Source organism: Gavialis gangeticus, unplaced genomic scaffold, assembly GCF_001723915.1.
Source record: "Gavialis gangeticus isolate Ggan-Ray unplaced genomic scaffold, GavGan_comp1, whole genome shotgun sequence".
In the NCBI taxonomy this organism is placed as follows: domain Eukaryota; kingdom Metazoa; phylum Chordata; order Crocodylia; family Gavialidae; genus Gavialis; species Gavialis gangeticus.
In genome coordinates, this window is record NW_017728992.1 from 157,971,529 (window position 1) to 157,988,870 (window position 17,342).

Sequence of the window (17,342 nt, forward strand, 5' to 3'; positions counted from 1 at the left end):
ACCCTAACTTTCCAATCTGTCAAGATTCTTTTGAATTGTGCTCGCATTCTCCAAGATGTTCAGTCCTTCTCAGTTTCATGTTGTCTGCATACTTGCTCAAAAAGCTTTCTATGCCAGTATCCACATCATTAATAAACATGTTGAATGGTACGGCTGTGCAAAATTTTGCCAGCTCTTTCATTTTGACGCTGTTTCAACTCATTTTGAGCCCAAAACAGTGCAATCAAAATGAAACGAAGGGCTTTGAAACAGCCTTGAAACTAAATGAGGGCAGTCAAAACATTTCAAAAGTTTCAAAACATTTAGAGTTTCAAAGCTGAAGCTGGGCTTGCCTGCAGGGAAACAGACAGTAAGGAAAGGGACGGGGAAGAGGGGGGAAGGACTGCTCTCATTCCAAATGTGTAGCTGGCCAGTGACTGTAATCCTTCCCTGAGGTCCCTTGCAATCCCAGTGGTGTGGGGGAGGGATGGAAAAACAGCATTAAAGGCAGCATTGTTTGAACTGGCCTGCTTTCTGCCTTGGAGTCTGACAGTTAATGAGCTATATTCCAGCAGCTCAGGAGCATAAGACAATGAATACTACTACTAGCATTGATTTAAATGGTTTCCTACTTGCTAGCCTAGCAAGTGGAATTCCACAATACCTTTTGCTTTCTTCTAGACCATTTTATGTTATTATTATATTCATTGATTTGTTCTTTTCAATTTTATAATTATATTGGATATTACGCTATATAATTTGTATAGGAAGGGAGATGCGTTTATATTTTATTTCCATACATTTATACCTTGTGGCATATTACATATACATTATAGAATTTATATAGGAAGGCAGATACATTTGTTTTACTTCTATAAATTTATACCTTGCAGCATATACATAACTTATAGAATTTATATAGGAAGGGAGATGCATTTAAACTTTGCGGCATATTACATACATTATAGAATTTATGTAGGAACGCAGATGCATTTATATATTTTTATAAAAACATGACACTCTGAAACACACCATGAAGCATGGTGGAAAGGCAGCTGGCAAGCCTTCAGGGACGGGCAAAAGAAGGGGGAGAGGGAGAGGTGTAAGTCCCTCCTCCCCCCCCATCCCCAAAGTGAGATGCAGCCTTTTTCCTACAGCTAGCAGGGATGAGGCTTCCAGAAGCAGCTAGGGGAGGGGAGCAGTGCCAGTGCAACTGCCTGTGCCTGAGATTGCATCCCCTCCAAGAGCACCGGCCATAATCTCCCCCACTACCACCATGACAACAAGCAGCAGCACCAGCACCATCATGACAGTCTCCTCCACCCCCATTTCACTTCCCATGCTGAGCTTTCCAGTGCCAGAGGAAGAGCTGGAGCTGGATCTTGATCTGAGTGCCTTAGCAAGGGAAATTCTGGGGAAGGAGGGGGAATCAGCTGAGCTTTTCTCCAGACGCCTCAAGTTTCCCCTAGAGCCAGGTCTCCTTCCTAAGAAGGCACTTCAGAGAAGGCTGAATTAGAGGTTGTGGAGGCAAGTGGCTCAGCTGAGTCTGCTCCTCCTGTTGCTGTGCCTCTGCCTGCTGAGGAGGGGGAAAAGACAGCATCGACACATGCACCTGCACCCCAGAAGCAGGCAGGTAGTGTGGTCTGGGATCGTTCTGAGCTGGATATACTATCTGCCTGCACTGCTGAGCCAAACCCAGCTGGGGCAAGGGAACAAAACACATGAGCAGCACAGGGAGGCTGATGCATCTCTGCAGGCACCACTCCCTTGCCCTTGCTCTTCTTCAGTCTGGCACCAGCGGGAGTATGCCCAAAGGGAAGTCCCCCTCTTGCTCCAAAGCCCCTGTCCTCCCAAGGCAGAGGCAGGCCACCCTGGAACAGTGGGGGAAAGGCAGACAGAAAGGGGCGCACGTTGCAGCGGCGAGCAAGATCACCCAGAGCACTGGGGAGATGCTTGTTGTGAATGGCCAGCCCTTCTCCTTAGTTGAGCAGCCAGGGTACAGGCAGCTCATGGCACTCGTAGGTATCTCAGGCAGCAAAGCTGAGCTCACCTGGAGCCTCGCAACTCAGGCCTGCAATAAGTAAGCCTCAGGCCTTTCCCCAGTCAGGACTGTGCACGTGCGTGTGGTGGCTGGAGGTTATGGTGCCTCCTGCCTGCCTTTCACCAGGGAAATCCTCAGCCCTGGTCTGGGTCTGCCGCACCACCTGGGTCTACTGCACTTCCTGGGTCTGCCACACCACCAGCAGTCCCACCAGGCCTCGCAACTCGCACAGAGTGGAGTTTTAGTGGTCATGCCCAGGACATGGGGCCGCCTCCTACCCCATAGCCCCAGCCCATACCTCCAAGTTCCTGGCACAGAACCTTAGCAGGGACGTATTCTTCCCCTGCTTGCAGGTGATGCAGTGAGTGCCCCCTCCAGCTCTTAGAGTGGGGCATTAAATGGTTTTAAAAACAAGAAAAAAGGAAATAGGTGTGGATGGCGTGAGGAGGGTGGCATTCACTCCATCTGCACCTGGAGCTTGGGGACTCCCAGCAGTAGGGGGTTCACCTTCAGGAACACCAGCTGTTCCACCAGACCAGGAACCAAGGAGGTATGGTGGGGTGTCACTACATCACCAGCAATGCTGGACACACTTTTGCTTGGAACACTGGTCGGTGGACAGGACAGGTGGTCCTGGGCAACCATGGCCAGATCTGACCATATCTGGCTGCAGCTTACCCAGTAGGTCAAGGGGTCACGCAGCAGCACTCCGTGTCCTCAGTGAGATAGGCAGCCACCAAGGCCTGAGTGCCACCTGTCTGATGGTGGGGTCTGGTGCCTCTGAACCCCACCATGGAAGCCATGCCCTTGGCCCATATTGGCAGCACCTGTGGTGGAGGAGGAGACTTGCTAGTGGATGGCATGCTGGCATGGGACACTGGATCCCATGTGGGATCCATGGTTTTTGGGGTTTTTTGTTGTTCTCCCGCCCTGGCGGGGGGTCGGGCTAGAAGATCTACTAGGTCCCTTCCGACCCTTAATCTATGAATCTATGAATCCCCCTCTTCCACGTCCCCCCGCCTCTGCCATTCTGCCTCCCTGACTCTCTTCACCAGCACCTTCGTCCACTGATCCAGGGTTTGGCTGCTGCATAAACTGCCTTTCACCCTCTGGTCACTCATGGCAGCCAGCATGTGGACCGTACTGGACCACAAGGGATCGAGCCATTTCCTGATGCCTTCCTTCAGCCACCTTACTATTGCTTGGACATCTGGTGGCAGTGGCTTGCCCCAGCCAGGAACATTGATCCCCTGGAAGCTCTCCATTTGACTGTCAATTTCCCTCACTACAGGGATCACCTGGCTAAGGAGGGCCAGGGTCTCCGTGGCCTCGAGGAAGGGCTTGCGGACCACCAAGATCTGGGAGATGGTACCCCACTCAGCTCGGTTAAAGGGGCCACTGATCCCAAACTTCCCGAGCAAGGCCATTTGATGGATGGTCTTCTGTTGCTCCACCAGCTGCTTGAGCATGAGGTATGTGGAGTTCTACCAAGTCTCCACATCCTGCATGATTTTGTTCTGTGGGATGTTCAGCTCTGCTTGTTTGTCCTGCAGCATCTCTCCCCCCCACCCCCTTTGATGCTCCAGTGGAAGTAGCCTGCATTTTTAAATGAGCTTGCTGGTGGAGCTGACGCTGTCACCAGCAGCCCTGTGTCTCTCCAAGGCATCTCTGACAATAAGGTGGAACTTGTGTACCACACAGCGGATGCCAATAAAGTTGGCATCACAGACCACCATGATCTCTATTGCTGTGTGGGACTCATCCATCATCTTGGTTTGAAGGAGTGCCCACTGACGGCCTGACTGGTCACACCAGTGCCCTGTGAAGGAGAGGTAGGTGTGATCTCCATCCTGGCTGCTCCAGATGTCCAAGGTGAAGTGTAAGACCACCTGTGAACCTGCCTTGTGCAGCTCCTCCCTCAAGTACTCCCTGCATGCCTCATACAGGGAAGGCACCACTGTCCTGCTGAAGGCTGTGCATACGGGCACTTGGTATGATGGGGCCACAAGTACCATGAGCCGCCTGAACCCTGGTCACTCAATTAAGGAGAAGAGGTGGCCATTCACAGCAAGCATCTCCCCAATGCTCTGGGTGATCTCACTTACCCTTGCAATGCACCCCCCTTTGTGTCCACCTTTTCCCCACTGTTCCAGGGTGGCCTGCCTCTGCTTTGGGGGGACAGGGGCTTTGGAGCAAAAGGGGTGCCAGGCTGAGGAAGAACAAGGAGAAGGGGGTGGTGCCTGCGGACATGAAACGAGTTGAAACGAAACAGCCAGAGAAATTTCACACAGCCCTACCCCTTGGTCTGGATAAGAATGTGCAAGCCCCACTCTGGCATCTTCCCGACTAGGTTGGGGCCCTACTAACTGAACTTCTGCTTGGGTCTCACCCATCCCCAGAGGCTTCTGTGAGTGGGAAGCTGCTGGGGAACCATGAGGAGAAGCAGATACGTGGGTCAGTGGGTCCTGATCCAGGTTGGAGTGGAAGGGCAGCTGGTGAGGCCTCAATCCAGATGATGGGGGTGCTGCGGGTGAGCCCCTATGGGTCAGTGGGTGTGTGAGCTCTAAGGGGCTAGAGGAACCATGAGGCAAGGGTTGAGTCCCAAGGTACCAGGGACAGGTGGGGTGAACTGCAAGGGACTCTGGGAGGGGCCAGGGGCATGGGGTGAACCCCAAATGTCTGGAAAGTAAGGGAGCAGGAGTGGTAAGCCTCCTGGCAAATGCAGACTAAACCCCCCATGGGTCCAAATGCAAACAACAGCTCCCTGCCTGCATAACAAGGCTTCCCCTTACCCCAGGTAATATTCCCCTGTAGGGTATCAGCACTCTGTCTGCCTTCCTCAGGATAGCCCCTGTGCCAGTTAGGAGAGCTCTTGTATTCCCCTTGCTCTGGAGCCTCAGCAGCCTCCAGAGCTAGACTGATCCTCCTGACTCAAGGCCTGTGTTTATATACGTCACTGGCCCTGGCTCTTGCTCTTGCTGGTCAGGTGTCTTTCAGAGCTGCCACAAGCATTTTCTGATCCAGCTTGCTGGCTCAGCCTCTTCCTCAACGTCAGGGTGATGTACTGCTGCCTGTCTCTGTTGTGCTCCTATTTGTCTCCTATGTAAGGCTCTAGTCCATGGTGCTACTGCAACACAGCTAGTTCTGTGATAAATAACTCCCCAAGTACCGGTTCTCTGGCAGGTCATGAGCAGCTTTCCCCACCTGAGGCTCTCTGCTGCTCCTCTGCCCTTGAAGTAACAAGAGCCTTTGGCTCCCTGTTACGGTATTCACTGGGAACGGTGCCTCCTGGGATGCTGGGGGACCGCTTCCAAGTCAAGTTAACCGCGTGAAAGGTAATGTGTAACAACACCCTTACTGTCCAATAGGCTAATGAATTTCTGTTCCCAGGTCATCTAGTAAGGGTGTTAGGTAGATTTCTTTTGAACACCCAGAACTCTGAGCTCAAACAGGTTGTGATATTTATATGGAAAGTGTTCTCCTACCTGTTAGCTAGTGTGTCTGTCCTTTATTTTTTTTTCAGTACTCATTCATTTTAGTGCATAGTTTTTGTTTGGTTTCACCCACATAGGTGCCATGAAAGCATTTGGATCACTGGATGAGGTATACCACAGTCTGGGATAGACACGTGGATGGTCCATGGATTCAGACAGTTTGGTTGTGGGGAGTGTAGATTTTTGTGGCAGTAGATATGTATTGATAGGTCTTTCATTTATTGTTCACCCATCTGGTCCAGCATTTGGGGATATATTTAAACTAACAGAGAACTTTTTGGACATCTTACATTCAGATTGTTCAAAAGCTTTTTCATTAAGATAAACAAGCAAACAAATGAAAAACACCCCTCCCTCACTTTTAACTCATTGCATGTATGCTCTCAAATTAGGAGCTACCTCTGCCATGTTTGCAATCATTTTCTCTTGTTAGAAGGCAGTCATGGACAATAAAAAGGTACACTGAGTGCGCACAGCATATTGTGCAGCTCAGTTTCTAAAACATGGCACAAGCTTTTGAATGTTCACAGGTGGTGATATTTGTATGAGATCGTTTTCATAGCTACCACTGATTCCATTTGACTTTGGAACCAGAAATGTATGAGAGGTTCTTTATTGAACTGAAGTTTATATAACCTCTTAATAGCATGGGTCTGTTATTCAAAGCACAGACTGTTCAGCAACTCCTTTTTCTTGGAACAATAACTATTGGCCGCCATGAACTTTTCAGACTAGATATGTGAACAGATGTAATATCTCCAGTCTTATATAAGTTAAATTAAAAGTTTGCTAGGTGCTTTTGAGGCAGTTCAGAATATAGCCAGTTCTAATGGGCATTGCCATAATCTACATTAATTCTCATGAATAGCCAAGTGGCTCTCAAAAAGAGGTGAAGTTCTCTACCTCTAAAAATCATAAATATTTTATTCCAGTTAGGTTTTAATAACTGAATGCCCCCACCAACTTAAGTGAAGGGCAAATGCAACATTATTGTTTGAAACTGGCTTTTGGAAACTAAATTATCCCAGCTAGTTAAAATAAATGCTAAAAATACTGTACACCCTGAAATCAAGTACAACTATGATATTCAGTCTTAAAATTCAAATCTGTCTTATAAAGAATTTCCTTTAAAAGTTTGAGTGCCTTTAAGATTAAGTTGAACTTTCTGTAGGTTTTTTAAAAACTTAAGTCATAGAATCATAGAAAATCAGGGTTGGAAGGGACCTCAGGAAGTCATCTAGTCCAACTACCTGCTCAAAGCAGGACCAACTCCAACTATAGCAGTCCTGTAGCTGTCTCTTGGAATTAATGAAAAATATGTAAATATTTAAAATGCTTTTGAAGGGGAAATGTCTGGAATCCTCAAATGAACTTTCCTTTGTGGATGCCTCCCTTTTTGCAACAGAATTTGTATTGTTCATATTGAAGGAGAGGGTGAAAGTGAATGAAATGAAAATGGGGACAAGAGTGTCAACTTGACTGCCCCATCAGGGGGTGTTGTGAGGACTACTTGGCTACATTCCATTAGTACTACAATGAGTTGAAGTCTCCAGGCTGGTCATATTATAGTAGCCTTCCACCATCTCGGCATTATTTGAAGAACGAGGCTTTCTATTTTATGTGGTTCATATGTACTCCCAACTGCATTCTCTCTAGCTTTAATGGTGCATGCTCTGAAAGGAACATGTAAGGTGTTTTTATTATTACTGGTTAAAAGTAGAAAGAACATGTATTAAAATGTGTTTCATGTGTTCAGGGCAACATCTCCAACTTCGACATTGTCATGGAATCTGATGAGGGCACTTTCATGCCGTCTGGCCTGGGTTTTACTGGCAGTGATAAAGCTCGTGGCATCATGAAAGAGATCATGCAGCTGTTGCAGCCTATCAACGTGACAAATATTTATGAAAGTAGTGGTGGAACAGACATTGATTACTGGGTGAAAGATGGAGTACCAGGTGAGAATATTATATCAATCTGGGGAGATGACTAAGTGGGCCCATTACTATCCCTACACTATGGATCCTGGTACACGTTACATATAAGATGCAGTTAAGGTGTTAATTGTGCCATAAATAGTAACCCAGTCACAAGTTAAAGCCAATTTATGGCATAATGTATGTGGAATATTTAAAATTTTTGTGGCTCATTGGTATCATGACTTAAATTAAATTTGTGGCATGTTGGAGCTGACCTATGAAGCTGACCATAGAGGTTTGGGCTGGGGCAGCTCCAGGGAAGCCTCCCCAATCTTGGGCTCACTGCAACCTGGATCTTTAAAAAGCCAGTGTGCAACTGGGAGTCCCATGCCTGGCAGCTCTGCTGAGACCAGGGGATCAGAGGCTTCCCGTGGAATTTAGAGTTTCCAGTGGCAGAAGCCCTTCAGCTCCCCACAGCTCTTGCTAGGAGCCTCCAGTCTCCTTTACCTGGCAGCCTGACACTTCTTGAACTGGAGTCCAGGGTCTTGTCCAGAGCTATGACTGTCCCAGGCATGGCTGACAGTCAGCTGATTGTCAGCCCCAGACCAGCACTAGAGCTGTCTCAGTCGGAGTGGGGTCCGGCAGCCAGCTGACAACCAGCTGATTGTTGGTCTAGCTGAACCTGCAGGCAATCCTCTTTCAATTTGCTGGTCCAGGTAGAGCCTTGGATTTTGATCTTTTGTGCCAGCAAGTAGTAATGGCACAACTGGGATTTGATCCTGGATCACACCAACTGTGTTTCTTGCCATTCACATGTAGCATGGCAGGAGGTGCAATTATTGTGTTCTGGGATCAGATCCGACCATATCATTAAACGAACATGTGCCAGGGGCCTGTTACATCTCAAATTCAGATTGTATTTCCTATATGGTTTTGACAGTCTGACATCTGACAACAAACATTTTCCTTGAATAACATTTGCTAAAGAGGGAATGCTTATATATTTAAAGGCTAACCTGCAGCCACGGCATAATGTGTATTTTGAGCTCCCATTTAATAATGCCCCAGATTATGTGTGGGACAACGTATCTAAAATCTTCTTTTAGGCTTTGGGATTTATAATAATCTCTCCCAGACCAATGGTTTAAAAATAGTAGAGAATTCCGTGTGATTTAGTCTATAACAGGGCAAAAAAGAAGTTCATTTTGAAGTACAGTCCTCCTTTCACATGCTCTTGTTTAATTTAAAAAATGTATTTAAAGGAAACATTTATGGGGAGTTCACTACTCAAAGTATAAAATATACAATACACTAAAATGTATTGGAGAAAATTCATAGAAATATGGTTTAAAATCGTTTCTACATTCATTCTCAGTGTTATTTCTGAGCAGCATTCTTGCCTTTGACTTTGAGACACCCTAATGTAAGCCCAAGGCAGTTCATAATAAGAATAAGCTCTAAATCCTGCAAGATGACATATACACCTTTCCACCTGTGTGGAGTGACATTGACACTAGGGTCTATGCATCTTGGGATCTGAGCCTAAATGATGTTTTACTGTGTTTTTCAGTACTGGGATAACAACAAATGTGTTTCATTTCAGCATTTTGAGAGGCTTAACTGGTTTTAGCATGTTATACTTCTTTTTCTCATGGTTTATGGCTGATGCAGTTTATTTCTGATGATTTTTCCCTGTCATACCACCATCACAAATACATAGATGCTCTAGGTTTTGGAACCCCCAAATATTATATTGACTGGCTTATCTCATTTATGATCTTTGGGGAAGATTTATAGGTGCTTCAGTGAGGTATGGAATATGGGCTCCTTATTTTAAGGAAGATGTTGTTTGCTTTTCATTTATCTGTGAAGTACATATAGAAAACATAATGGCAGGCACTTTGATTTATCTGGATAATTCTTTCCTTGGTTTTTAAAGTAAGATGGTTGTAGTAGGCAGGAGGCATCATTTTAGGATCTGATTGAAAACATAAAGCTGACTCCTCAGGTGGGCAGTCTGCCTGTTCCAGTTATAGGCTGTTAAGTGTGGTACCAAGGTGCTGTAACCACTGTAACCCTGTCATTTTCACATCCTAGATTCAAACTACACACGTTTTACACCAACATAATAGCAACGTGCTTAACTGAGAAGTGAGTCAGAGCTGCCCACAGGCCGTAGTAATGCCTCCACCTTCCTTGCTTCTGTGTGCACACATAGCTGCCCAGCATCTGAAGTTAGGTGATTTGCATTTCATTGTGATCACTTGCAAATGAGAACTTCTCGGTGCGTATGGTGGATGTTTGAAAATTGAGAGGTGCAGAAACATTTCTACAGATAAAATAAACTTTGAAGGTTAAAAGGAGAAGTGTCCTTTTAGGCTAAATACAGACAGTCAAAAAGTCCTAGACTGAATCAATTCAATTTTTGCAGGTTTCTCTGAACTGTGTAGATTGAACTGAGAACACAGTGAACTCAAGCCCATTTTTGAAACTAGAAAGGGAGCCAGCCCCCTGCAGGGGCCTGTACCAGTAGCTGGGGGACACTAGAGCATTTCTCCCACCCACGCAGGCTTCATCCTTGACTGGCTGCCCAGCACATGCCTGTCCCCCCCAGGGGAAACAGTATCTCCAGCCAGGGGCTGCCTGGGCCTCTAGCCTCAGAGGAGGCTCCCTGCCCCTGGCAGAGTTCCCTGAGCCCTACCACGAGTACCAAGAAAGGATTCCCCCCGTGTTACAAGACTTAATATTAGACTGTAGACTTTAAGGTGGGGGCAAATTCATCCCCCATCCTGGCAACAGACTTCAGCCAGGCACTGCCCAGCGTGGCAGAGGCAGCCAGCAGGATGGGGCTTTACTCCCCCTGCTCATTTGGAGCTGGGTGCCAGGAGCTGGGAGTCGGGCTTGATTCCCCCAGCCATGCCCCCTCCTCAGCTTTTCAGCCAGCTGAGGAGGGGGCTGGCAGGGAACTCACTTCCCCAGCCCAGCACCAAACCTCCCAGCTGGGTGCCTCCCAGTGTGGGGGAGAGGGGGAGGAAGCCTAGAGAGGGGACTTTACTCCCCACACCCACCCAGAGCTGGGACCTGAGCTTGAGTCCCCCAGCTATGACCCCTCCTCAGCCTGGCTCCCAGCTCCAGGTGGGCAGGGGGAGTAAAGCTCATGCCATGTGCTTCCCCCCTACCCCATGCCAGGCAGCACCTGACTGGGGTCTGGTGCCACCAGGGGAGTGGGTTCCCCTGCTCCACTCCCTCGTCTGCCAGCCTGAGGTGTGATAGTGCTCTAGCTGGGAAGCAGAGGAGCAGGGCACAAAAAATTGGCTGATGGGGCACACCAAAGGGTAGTGGTGGATGGGTTGTACTCAACCTGGCAAGATGTGAGCAGTGGGGTACCGTAGGGCTCAGTCCTCGGGCCCGCACTCTTTAACACCTTCATCAGTGACGTGGATGAGGGGGTGGAAAGCACACTGTCGCAGTTTACTGATGACACTAAGATGTGGGGCGAGGTGGATGCACCTGAAGGGAGAGAGACGCTGCAAATAGATTTAGACAGACTACAGAAGTGGGCAGATGATACTAGGATGGGGTGCAACATAGACAAATGCAGGGTGCTACACCTTGGGAGAAGGAATCCACAGCATACATACAGGCTGGGGAGTTCCCTCCTTGAAAGCACAGAGGCAGAAAGGGATCTTGGAATCATTATTGACTCCAAGATGAACATGATCCACCAATGCCAGACCGTAGCCAGCAAGGCCAGTCATAGCTTGTCATGGATCCACAGATGCATCTCAAGCTGGTCCAGACAGGTGATACTCCCTGTCTAAGTGCGCTAAACTTCTGTTCTGCTACAGGTTTAAATTGGTTTCTGATCACTTAAACTGGTGTGTGTGTAACTTCTGTCCCTAGCCTTAAAACTAAATGGACTTTTCTAGGGATCTATTCAATACAGAAAAAGGGAGGGCTTCCTCTCAGTCATGGAGTTGTTACTAGAAAGAACTAAACTGGATGATAAATTCCTCAGTACTGCTTTCCAACACAAGCCTGTTTCCATGTGCACCTCACAGGTTGGGCACAGTCCAACCACCAGCACTGATCTAAATATCCCCTGTTCTGCTATCTAATGGAGCATTTCCCACCACCTATGCCCCCCCTTTGCGATGTTCCTTGCTTCCAGAAACAGGAGGGTGGTGTTTTGTAGGAAATTTGAACACAAGCTGTTTGTGGATAGGAGAGGAGTTAGTCAGAGGAGCCAGAAGGGGAAAGGGGCAAGTATTCTGTGTTGGTGGGGAAAGGGGGTACAGGGAATTATAAGAGAGACTGTGTGTATGTGTGTGGGAGGGGGAGGATTTAAGATGCGAAATTACTTCTCCACTTAATAATGACAACAGTGCTGAGCTCTTATACAGCAGCTGAAGTAACCCTAAGACACAGAATGAAGAGTAACTTATTACACTTTCATACATAAGAGACCAATATGACAACAGAACCCAGATTTCCTGTCCTGTGGGGCCCACAAGCTATTGCAACTGCCTACATAAAGCAAGGACTGTAAAAAGTGCATATAAATTTACATTATGGAAAAAATATAAAATAATCCTAAAGCTTGCCAATATTGAGCCATTAAGTTTTAAATAAAAAGTGCATTGAATTTTTATGAAAAATTTAGAGCACTAATTGTTCTCTTCTTTGCTCCTGGGAACTACCCATTATGTATCACTGAGCATTCTCAAAATGCAATGCAGGGTGATTTTTTTTTTCTCTTTTGGGGAGGAGGACTGAAAGAATTGACTTATTAAAAGAACTTCTGTTTCAGATTGTATCACATTGTACTAGAGCCAAAGCTTTAAATGTCTGGAAACTTCACACCTTGTCTGCATTATTCTCACTGTTCAAATGAGTACTTATGGTATATAACAACATTAGAACAAATTAAGTATACTGTTACACCTTCTATAATTTTATCTAATTCAAGTGAGCAGCCCAAGTGTTGGCACTTCATTAATTTCAGCTAAATATTTTCCTAAAGATACACTTGGGTGCTTTGTTTCTGTAACAGTTATAAAAAGCATAAGGATAAGAGCTTTTATGTCACAAATTTATATTGTTTGTTCCTTACTGGATTAAATAGAGTTTGGGATAAGCTTCTCTTCCCACAATTAAAATCCCCCTCCTCCTCCTTTATTCCAGAAAGCCCATGGAAAACAATAGCACTTGTGCTTTCCATATTCTACTACTGTGTCTCTGCTTCTGAGAATCCAAGCTGTTTTTACAAATTTGGTTTTACATTGATTTACAGTTAAATGTTATCTCCTTTTTTCACTTAAATAATAGAACTGTTCAGAGTTCCCAAATTTGTTATAGTAATACTGTTAACTGCTAGGATGAGAGAACTTTACAATTATTAGGTGAGCATCACAGTACTACCCATGAAATACAGGACTTCTGATGGATTTTGTATCTTCTGAATGCTTGATACCGGTTCCTTAGGTGCTCTGTTATTTGGAAAATAGCTGTAACCAAGTCTACAAATGATTTTTAGAGACTTTGATCTTGACAAAAACAAAAAATATTGTGTTTCTAATAGTAACCAAAGTTTCCATGCAACAGCTGAAAATATTTCTGGTCTGTTAATAATATTGCTTTTTCATGACACTTGCATCAATTGCACTCTAATTCTGTGAAATCTACTTTAAAGAGATTTTATGACTTAAGGTAGCCATTGATTTTAACACAGTCAGCTTGGTGTAGGGGCTTGGTCAGCACTTACAATATGTTGGGTTTTTGTGGTATTTTACAACAGGATCATGTGGTGTTTCAAGAATTCAAAAACCTGCAGTAATCCTAGCTAGACAGATATTCTGATTTTTTTTATTTTTATTTTTTTTGGACAAGCAAAGTAGCATGAAAACATACTGTGCAAACTTGCCCATGGTCATCTTCCAGTATGCTTTTACTCTTCCTCTTCAGGAAGCAGCCTTGATGCAGGGGTGGATTCAGAGGGTTATGGCAGTGCAGTTGCATCCCCTTTTGTCTGTGTTGCATGTTAGCTCTCACAATGGGTCTGGTCAGTGCCCCTCCTTTCATGAAGCATTGGTGCCCAAGGGATGAGCACTGCCACTGCCATTCATCCCCTCCTTTCCTAAGCTGGTGAGTTCAGTGGGGAGTGGAAGGGAGGAAAAGGCAAAACAGAACAAGCATACATCCCCCTGGGCTCCAGAGTCATGCAAAAGCAGGAGCTCTGGGCAAACCCCATCTTTACCAGTTGGTGAACTTAGAACGCACTGCTCACACAGCCCTAGCAGGAGCTCACTGCACAGGCATAGTACAGCTGAAGCGGAGGCACCCATACCTCTTCTTGCCCTGATCCTGGACCAGGCAGCTACTGCCTTGAGATGTGTTGGATGGTTTAGTCTCCACAACCCATAATAATGTTGCATATATTGGAGGGAGAGTTGTATTTTTGTTCAGATAGTTTAATATTATTGAGTTTTAGACATAAAAGGTCATAGGAGCTGACACTCATTTCCCACAGAAGGGAAGCACTACAGTGATGCAATATTTTTAGGACCTTTGGTTCAAATCCAGTCCTTTCTGCCCATGCTATAAACAAAAATAAGAGTTGTAGTGGCAGTTTTCATAATGTAGATGCTTGTCTGCTTAGGAACTGAATTGAATTTGAGACCAGTGTCTGTCCTAGGAAATCAAACATCTTTTGGAAGTCATGCAACAACCACAAACAGGTTTAAAGTTTGAACACTGACCTAGAGGTGAGAGCCTTTTTGTCAGTGTCACCTTGAATCCTTTTAGTTGTTATTTGCTCTTTATGTCTGTGGCATCACATCAGAAGAAGAATGCATCTTTTTCTGCACTCAGAAGTGAATAAACAAGTCATTAACCTGACCTTAATACCCCTCTCCAGAGATCAGAAGCCAGTATTAATTTAGTGTGCCAGCTAGCATCTGTCCAGTGAAACTCAGGAACCCGGCTAGTTAAAGTAAACATTTTTTACTGGCATTTTCCCTATGGGGCTAGTATAAAATAAGAAATTTTAAATATATAGACACTTTGATGGGCACTCTGGGAAAAAGTTGCTGGATTGGCCCCAACCTCACTGTTAGGTCTACCATATAACAGGAAAGCTACTCTTCTATTTATACAGTGTTACAATGGGCACTTTGTCAGCATTTTGAAAGTAAGGCCCTTGTGAAAAATATCATTAACTCAATTGATAAGAAAGCAGATGAGATGCAGCATGCAGTAGCATGGTTGTCTTACTGGAGTTGTGTATCTTCCATGTTAGTGCCAAGAATTCTCTTTAGTGATGCAGATCTGTGGATAGGGTTATAAACTCTTGGAAGAAGTGTGCTTTAAGGAGAAAGAGAATCTGTTCCAACCAGCTGCCAGAAAATGGAGCTTGCTAGTCTCCAAGTACATCCTGCCAGACTTTTGTTTTGTGTGTACAACCCTCTCAATCATACTATAATGGCTCTTGGACCTCTAATTTTATATATAGCCGTTCCTTTTTGCCATACCAAAGGTTAGACTAAAATCTATAAATATCACAATGCAACATGGAGCCTCTGACCATATGCTCCTAACCCCATGGCTTGGGTGTGCCTCCCCACCTGAAGTTGGAGAGTGGTGTTAAAGGTCCCTTTTTATTATTATCCAGGCAAAGGCAGCCACAAGAATCTCCTGTCCCTGCTGGTGATCAATGGTAACAGCAGTAAGACTCATTTCTACTTACCTGCAAGCTCCAGAATATATCTACTTGGCCACGTGACTGGACCTGCTATACTCTTACCAGTGTCTCAGCTAATCATGGTAACTGGTTTACGTGCCTGCTCTGTCCCCTGGCAAGTGGAAGCTAAATCAGCAATTTACCCCTGCCTGAAACAACTGCTAAATTACCACGGCTTTCTGTATCCCTACAGCAGGATAAAGTGGACAGGCTTAGCAGTTAGAGCAGCTCAATAGGGCTGTGTGAAATAGCACCGTTCCACTTCGACTTCTGTTTCTATGGAACAGTGTTTCGTTTCGAGTTTAATTTAGTTTTGAAAACACAGTTCTGTTTCATTTTGTCAAAACTCTTTGGCTGTTTCAATGCTCTTTCACTCATAGGTTGTAATGAAGAATCATAAAATGCAGCAGACAGGCAGATTGAGTTCACCTGCAGTCCTGGGAGGGATGCAGGGGCTGTGCTGGAGTCATCCCAGGGCTGTGGACCCCCGATCTGAATGCCAGCTGACAGACTGGTGCTGGGCACAGCCCGCACCCAGCGCCGGGAAGATCAGTGCTGCCACTGGCCCCAGACCTCCTGCCGCCTGTCATCCAGCAGGCAGATCAGGGGTCTGCACCCCCAGGTAGGCTCCAGCACAGCCCCTGCAACCCTCCCAGGGGTGCTGGCAGGACCCCAATCTGTCTGCTGGGTGATAGGAGGCTGGTTCTGTTGCCTGGGGCCAGCGGCAGCCAGGGCCATCCCAGGGGTGGGCTTTTGTTTCATTTTGATTTTGCTTTTCAAGCTTGAAATGCATCGAAACAGCTTTGAAACAAAATGCCTGGAGAAATTTCACACAGTCATACAACTGTCTGTGTAGCAAACCCACTTTATTTGTTTTGTCTCTCTGTATCTTAAGTCACCTAAATAAGAGGCCCCAGCAGTCATTCCTGCCCAGAGCAAGAGGGCTGGGCCCAATGATCTCATGATCTCTAGCCCTAAACTTCTGTGAATCTGTCAATATATGATACATGAGCACATTTCTTTGCAGAAGTCAAATTTGATGTAAGTTGGGAGATAGTAAAGCAGCATACTTAGAGAATCATTTTAATTGCTTGGCACTTAACCTACTATAACCATTTCAGCTATTACAGCCATTTAAAATCTTGATTGCATTTAGAACAGTGTGTCAACCTGAAAAATAATTCATCTATGCTTTAATTTATCATTGTTCCATAAAAATGAGCTTTAAGAATTAGGAGTTGCTGTGCAGTAATTAAACAGATTACAAGCACTTAACTTTTACAAACATGTATGCTGCATATAGGTTTCCTTATAGTACATTATTAAAATGCTTGCAGTTTATTTTGTCTATATTAACCTTTCATAATTTGTCACATCCATAGCAAAGGCTGCCATATCCCCTTTTCTCCTTTGTTTTTTTTAATTGCCATCAAAGTCCTTGCAATTAATCTCATGACATACAGAACTCTGCATATTCTGCTGTGGCTTTACTGTTATTGCTGTCTGATTGTCAGTCAGGTCTATCCATACTTTGATACTTCTTTATTAGTTTTTTTCTATCTGCAGCCTACTTACATTAGATTGTATTTTTGGAGCGTGATGCCATTAAAAATAATTTACAGGAAACTATCACAACTGCAATATTGAAAACAGACTGTATATTGCACTTACAAATATTCAGTAAAAATAATACTGAGAGAGGGAGGGATGAAACTAAGCGGTTAGACATAGTGTCTGAACTTGTGATGTTCCTGTTAGTTTGAGTTGGCTTGATCCATCTTCTATTTAATCATGGACTTCTTCCACACTATCACTTGGGTGCATGAAGGTTATTATGACACTTAGGTCCCCTTTATTTGTTACATTTATGCCACAATTGTCATGTTAATTGTGGCATAAATGGCAAGGGTTCTTCAGGTGCACCAAATTTAAGGTACCATAAAATGGAAAGCCAACCATAAACATGTTCTACATAGTTTCACAGTTTCTAGGGTCGGAAAAGACCTGAGCAGATCATCTAGTCCGACCCCCTGCCATGGCAGAAAAGAGTACTGGGGTCAAATGACCCCAGCAAGGTGTTCATCTAGCCTCCTCTTAAAAACCCCCAGGGTAGGAGCCTGCATCACCTCTCTTGGAAGTTGGTTCCAGACCCTAGCCGCCCTGACCGTGAA

The 17,342-nt window shown here is 45.4% G+C and overlaps 1 protein-coding gene across 1 annotated transcript in view; it reads left to right on the forward strand.

Annotated features, from left to right (window-relative positions):
• Positions 1-17,342, forward strand: part of CPQ (carboxypeptidase Q) — a 394,576-nt gene that overhangs the window by 319,729 nt on the left and 57,505 nt on the right. The window contains exon 8 of the mRNA XM_019527970.1: positions 7,271-7,472. Within this exon, the coding sequence (XP_019383515.1) occupies positions 7,271-7,472 (202 nt within the window). The remainder of the gene's footprint in view (positions 1-7,270; positions 7,473-17,342) is intronic.